The sequence below is a fragment of the Ostrea edulis genome, chromosome 3 (genome assembly GCF_947568905.1).
Source record: "Ostrea edulis chromosome 3, xbOstEdul1.1, whole genome shotgun sequence".
NCBI lineage: Eukaryota > Metazoa > Mollusca > Bivalvia > Ostreida > Ostreidae > Ostrea > Ostrea edulis.
In genome coordinates this window covers 44,062,385-44,069,176 of record NC_079166.1, presented here as the reverse complement: position 1 = coordinate 44,069,176, position 6,792 = coordinate 44,062,385, and the positions used below count along the sequence as shown (strand labels likewise).

Sequence of the window (6,792 nt, the reverse complement as noted above, 5' to 3'; positions counted from 1 at the left end):
ACATAAATAGGTCAGAGGGAAGCTTTAATGTAAACATATATAGGTCAGAGGAAAGCTTGAATGTAAACATATATAGGTCAGAGGAAAGCTTGAATGTAAACATAAATAGGTCAGAGGGAAGCTTCAATGTAAACATAAATAGGTCAGAGGGAAGCTTCAATGTAAACATATATAGGTCAGAGGGAAGCTTGAATGTAAACATAAATAGGTCAGAGGGAAGCTTGAATGTAAACATAAATAGGTCAGAGGGAAGCTTGAATGTAAACATAAATAGGTCAGAGGGAAGCTTGAATGTAAACATATATAGGTCAGAGGAAAGCTTCAATGTAAACATAAATAGGTCAGAGGGAAGCTTCAATGTAAACATAAATAGGTCAGAGGGAAGCTTCAATGTAAACATATATAGGTCAGAGGGAAGCTTCAATGTAAACATAAATAGGTCAGAGGGAAGCTTCAATGTAAACATAAATAGGTCAGAGGGAAGCTTCAATGTAAACATATATAGGTCAGAGGGAAGCTTCAGTGTAAACATATATATAGGTCAGAGGGAAGCTTGAATGTAAACATATATAGGTCAGAGGGAAGCTTCAATGTAAACATATATAGGTCAGAGGGAAGCTTCAATGTAAACATAAATAGGTCAGAGGGAAGCTTTAATGTAAACATATATACCGTATATACTCACCTATAAGTCGATTCGCCTATAAGTCGGTTGTATAGTTTTTAGGTTATTTTGGAGGGAATTGCCATTGACCCAATTATAAGTCGGTCTAACTGTTTTCAAGAATGGTTGACGATTTCAAATCAATGCTCTAATGTTTTTACCTGTGTTTCAAATAACATTTTGAGAAATGTGCCGATATTTGATATTTTTTCTCAACAAATCAATTTCATATCAATACTCATATGTATTTATCTGTGTTCCATTAATATTTTAGGATATGACATCGATATTTCACTTTTTATTTTCAACAAATTATACAGTTACTATTTTGTTTAGTTTGTCCATGTTTTTTTGTTTAAAAAATACTAGGCTGTACATTACACCGTCCAGAAAAATACTAATCTTCTTAGGACACTCCTATAAGTCGGACATAAAGTTTTGGAGCAAAATTTAACTCCAAAAAATCTTACTTATAGGCGAGTATATACGGTAGGTCAGAGGACGCTTCAATGTAAACATATATAGGTCAGAGGGAAGCTTCAATGTAAACATATATAGGTCAGAGGGAAGCTTCAATGTAAACATAAATAGGTCAGAGGGAATCTTCAATGTAAACATAAATAAGTCAGAGGGAAGCTTCAATGTAAACATATATAGGTCAGAGGGAAACTTCAATGTAAACATATATAGGTCAGAGGGAATCTTCAATGTAAACATATATAAGTCAGAGGGAAGCTTGAATGTAAACATATACAGGTCAAAGGGAAGCTTCAATGTAAACATATACAGGTCAGAGGGAAGCTTCAATGTAAATATATACAGGTCAAAGGGAAGCTTCAATGTAAACATATATAGGTCAGAGGGAATCTTCAATGTAAACATATAGGTCAGAGGGAAGCTTCAATGTAAACATAAATAGGTCAGAGGGAAGCTTCAATGTAAACATATAGGTCAGAGGGAAGCTTCAATGTGAAACTTACACGGTACCAATTTTGATGCACCAGATGCGCATTTCGACAAATAATGTCTCTTCAGTGATGCTCAACCGAAATGTTTGAAATCCGAAATAACTATGAAGTGTTAAAGCTAAATATAGCCAAAAACAGCATGCCAAAAAAGTGGAGCCAAATTCGCCCAAGGATAAGAGCTATGCATGAGGAAGATAATCCTTAATTTTGAAATGAATTTCTAAATTTTATAACAGCAATTAAATATACATCCGTATTTTGAAGCTAGTAACGAAGTACTTAGCTACTGGGCTGTAGAGACCATATATACAGGTCAAAGGGAAGCTTCAATGTAAACATATAGGTCAGAGGGAAGCTTCAATGTAAACATAAATAGGTCAGAGGGAAGCTTCAATGTAAACATATAGGTCAGAGGGAAGCTTCAATGTAAATATATACAGGTCAAAGGGAAGCTTCAATGTAAACATAAATAGGTCAGAGGGAAGCTTCAATGTAAACATATAGGTCAGAGGGAAGCTTGAATGTAAACATATATAGGTCAGAGGGAAGCTTCAATGTAAACATATATAGGTCAGAGGGAATCTTCAATGTAAACATATATAGGTCAGAGGGAAGCTTCAATGTAAACATAAATAGGTCAGAGGGAATCTTCAATGTAAACATATATAGGTCAGAGGGAAGCTTCAATGTAAACATATAGGTCAGAGGGAAGCTTCAATGTAAACATAAATAGGTCAGAGGGAAGCTTCAATGTAAACATATATAGGTCAGAGGGAAGCTTCAATGTAAACATAAATAGGTCAGAGGGAAGCTTGAATGTAAACATAAATAGGTCAGAGGGAAGCTTCAATGTAAACATAAATAGGTCAGATGGAATCTTCAATGTAAACATAAATAGGTCAGAGGGAAGCTTCAATGTAAACATATATAAGTCAGAGGGAAGCTTCAATGTAAACATGTTTATTTGTTGTTTTATGTCCCATTTGAGAATTTTTCACTCATGTAGAGATGCCACCTCAGGTGAAGTACCACAAATTTTGACCTATGCATGGTGCTCAGGGTCATTACAGTAATGGTTCTTTATTGTGCTCACCATTGTCATGTCTGAAAGACCTGACTTTCACTTCTAATGCCGTGTTTAGCAAAGGAACAGTCACTACCTATTTTGACCTCGTAGGATTGAAACAGCTTCATATTGATAAATTTTGCTCCAAAACTTTATGTCCGACTTATAGGAGTGTCCTAAGAAGATAAGTATTTTTCTGATGGTGTAATGTACAGCCTAGTATTTTTTAAACAACAAAAACATGGACGAACTAAACAAAATATTGAAACAGCTTCGTGATTGAGAATCAAACCAGGGCCCCATGATTGCTAAGTTGGCGCCCTTACCGCTAACCTACCACAACTTGTTTGAATGATATGGAATAAAACACTTTGCTCTTCTACATCATATAAAAGTATAAAGTCAATAAGAATTTCTCATTTAATGCTTGTAAATTACCAAGAAATTTTTAGAAAAGAATGAAAATAAATTCAAAAGTACAAGTAATTTCTGCCATGATTTGAGGGAGACTCAAGACATTGTGTAACAGCTTTTATGTATTGACAGGTCACATGGTTCACCATCCTAAGATGGGTGGAGTTATAAAGAGGTGTGTGAATCAAATTCCTCTATTGGACTTAGAGGCCAGCATTCAACCAATCACGCGAACTGTGCTGAGAGTGAGGCTGAACATTCAACCTGAATTCAAGTGGGATGACAGGGTCAGAACAGGCATTATCTCTTTGGTGCTTTAGACAATTTGTTGATTGGGTTTGAGGGCAACAGTATGTTTGAACAAGTGAAGTTAAGAAACAGTGATTAATCTCATAAATCCTATAAAAGATATGAAATTAAGAGAAGGGCAAACATGGACCGCAGGACATTCCAGAGGTGGAATCAGGTGCATGGGATGAGTAAGCATTCCCCTGTTGACTGGTCACACCTGCTGTGAGCCCTATATCCTGATCTATGTGAGCCCCTGAGTGGCAAGCTAGTGTGTGTAATGTGTATAAGAGGGAAATGGTTCATCCCTCGGGGTTAATTACCGGTACTGTTGCCCTTAACTCCAGTCAACGATAGTTATAAGCTATAACAAAACTTTTACAGATTTTGATCGTTATATTCTGCACTGCAGATGAATTCATATATCTGGGACCTCTATCGACTTCATTTTCCATACAGGATTTTATAATCCTCACTACTACAGCTCCGTTGTTAACAGTAGCTTTGTTCAGTAAAGCAGTAACAGCAGCCTCTATTGTTCCTGTATAGAGAAACATTTGTGCATCTATCAGAACAAAACAAAATTGCAAGTGGTATACATTAGAGAGGTTAAGCAACTGACCGTGTACGTCTACGCGTACGTGTACAAACAGAAGTATGTTTACAAGTACACGCATCCAACGTAATGTTACGTTTAACAAACAGTACGTGTACGCGTACGTGTAAAACCATTAATTACAAATAAATTGATTGGATACAAATGTGCAAATAAACGAATCAAAAGAGGGTTTACTGCGTTAAGATCAAAGAAAAAAAATGGCGCAAAATATGATGTTGCTTGCAGCTCTGACAGACAATGATGATGTTTTACTTTTGTCTTGCATGAGCAATGAAAAAGAGGCATCGATTTATCACCGATTAAACCTGGATGAATTGAACGACTAACAATTTCGCCTGTTATTCCGGTTTCAAAAAGATGATTTGCTAGGATTACGAATAGCACTGCATATTCCAAACAAAATTGTATGTAAAAACAGGACTGTATGTTCAGGAATAGAAGGTTTGTGTATTCTCATACGAAGATTGGCATACCCAAATAGATTAGAGGATCTTTCCCATGTATTTGGAAGATCAACTGCTGAATTGTCATATATTTTCAACTCAGTCCTTGATTGCATAGATACAATACATGGACATCTCCTCGAAAACCTAAATCAGCCTTGGTTGTCTCATGCAAAACTGGATGAAATGGCAGCAGTCGTGAATAGATGTGGAGCGCCTCTGTCCAATTGCTGGGGGTTCATTGACGGAACTGTCAGACCGATATGCAGACCTTAGTCTCATCAGCAGGTGGTGTTTAATGGTCACAAAAGAGTACACGGTTTAAAATTTCAGTGCATAACGACACCTGATGGTATGATTGCGCATCTATTTGGCCCGGTTGAAGGCCGTCGTCATGATGCCGGTATGTTAAGGGAAAGCAACGTTGAATACCAGATGTATCAACATATGACAAAACCAAACAATGATGTCTACTCTGTCTACGGCGACCCTGCGTACCCGTTATCGCCTTACATAATTCCCCCATTTCGAGGAGGTGTAATTACTGCAAATCAACTGCGATTTAACAAAAGGATGTCCGCAGTGAGAGTCTGCGTGGAATGGACTTTTGGCAAAATCTTAAATCTCTCTTCTTTTTTAGATTACAAGAAAAATCAAAAGCTCTATCTACAACCTGTTGGAAAGTACTATAGGGTAGCTTCAATCCTTACTAATTGTCACACTATTTTGTACGGGAGCGAAACTGGCACTTTCTTTGATATGTCTCCCCCATCACTACAGGAATATTTGGCCTAAATGTGTTCAAATGTATAGAATGTGTGTTGTAACGTGGACACATATATGAACAAGACTGACTTTAATGGTTTAGTTTATTCAGATAAATTAAACAAATATCTGGAATAAAATTTTACACTTCTGAACAGTTTTTATGATTAGTTATCTTTCGTTAATTTTTTAAGTAAATCAATGAAAGCAAGTTTCTCTTGCTTTTCTATTTCCATTCTCTGCATCCGTTCCTCTCGCTCCATTTCAAACTTTGCCTTCTCCAACTTTAATTCTTCTTTTCTTACTTCCATTTCTGATTTTCTCATAGATATCTCATTTTCTGATTTTTCTTTTAAATAGTCCACAAGATACGTCTGCGAATTCTTCTTCTTGAGTACTGGCAAATCGCATTCGTCGTCTGAAAAAACAAACAAGAAATATATATGGCTGTATAATGAAAGAATTTGTTTACACGACAAATCAATGCATTTTCCCCCAAACAAATCACATGAGCCTTGTAATACAATGACACAATAATATTTTCATACTTTTCTTTGGTGTAAGGCATTCAAGTGCCCTTTTCCTGATTTCTTTCCCTAAATTTTCTGATCTGTCCTTCTTTTCTTTTTCTTCTTTCTTCTCTCTCTCCTCTTCATTTTTCAATTCTATGACATCGTCCAGCAGGTTTGTTTTTTCCGAAACATCTTCATCGACACCAGATCTTAAAAAAATAAATATACAGGAACGTAAGTGTATTGAAAATGTATGGGAACATATTAGTGTACGGTATTATGAAATATTTCAGGCATGGGGAAAATAAGACAAGAATATTAAAAGATAAGCGGTGTATCAGAGAGAGAGAGAGAGAGAGAGAGAGAGAGAACCTTTTAAGATGTTCCCTAGTTTCTCGTTTATGTTGTTCAATGAGGAGATTTGTACGTTCTCTCACTCGTCTACTGTCCAGAATAAAAGTCGATGTTGATAGAGTTTTAGCTATTTCAGCCCATTTGTTTTTGTTTCTCAGGGGATTACTCCCGACAACTTCCCTTAAAAGCCGTAGATCATCCTCAGGTTTAAATCGGATCTGTTTTTTCCTGTCGGTATTCATTTCTGTCTAAAGTATAATGATATATATATAATTATATATTTGAATGATAAACAATACAATTATTATAGCTTGCCGGGGGGCGAGCCCCCCCCCCCCCACAACATGGAATAAATTTTATTTAAATATATCAATTTGCATTTTGATTTAACTGTCACATATATCAATTCATCCATCAATATAGACTTAGCAAGCTTTCTTTTTTCCCTAAATAATATGATCTGTGATGTAGACACCGGTCTACAAGGGTAATTTTACAATAATTTTTCATCAAATATTTCTATGACAATGATCAGTTCAGGTAAACATTCGTGCGTAATAAATCCTCTAGATTGTTACAAAATTCATATGTTGCACAAAATCGTTGTATAATGAGCTTAAAATGTTACAAGTTCTTACCCCCGTGTACTCTCAGCTCTACGCGTTGTGTACAACTTGTAGAATGACGTTGTGTGCGAAA

At 36.1% G+C, this 6,792-nt stretch overlaps 2 protein-coding genes across 3 annotated transcripts in view; one reads left to right on the top strand and one right to left on the bottom strand.

Moving 5' to 3' along the window:
• The window catches only part of LOC125677368 (activating signal cointegrator 1 complex subunit 3-like), a 129,765-nt gene that overhangs the window by 20,132 nt on the left and 102,841 nt on the right, over positions 1–6,792 (top strand). For both annotated transcript variants that reach the window (XM_048915399.2, XM_048915400.2), the window contains exon 22: positions 3,245–3,399. In XM_048915399.2, coding sequence (XP_048771356.2) covers positions 3,245–3,399 — 155 coding nt within the window. The remainder of the gene's footprint in view (positions 1–3,244; positions 3,400–6,792) is intronic.
• Positions 5,314–6,368, bottom strand: LOC125677374 (uncharacterized). Its single transcript, XM_048915414.2, has 3 exons — positions 6,112–6,368; positions 5,776–5,948; positions 5,314–5,645 (listed from the first exon to the last, which is right to left on the bottom strand). Exons 1-3 carry the CDS (start codon positions 6,333–6,335, stop codon positions 5,395–5,397), a joined length of 648 nt encoding a protein of 215 aa, XP_048771371.2. The 5' UTR covers positions 6,336–6,368; the 3' UTR covers positions 5,314–5,394.

Coding starts and splice junctions, on each gene's coding strand:
- LOC125677374 (XM_048915414.2), bottom strand. CDS start 6,335: ATGAATACCGACAGGAAAAAACAGATCCGATTTAAACCTGAGGATGAT. Junction 5,949..6,111: donor ACTAGGGAACATCTTAAAAG/GTTCTCTCTCTC, acceptor TATTTTTTTAAG/ATCTGGTGTCGATGAAGATG. Junction 5,646..5,775: donor ATGCCTTACACCAAAGAAAA/GTATGAAAATAT, acceptor TTGTTTTTTCAG/ACGACGAATGCGATTTGCCA.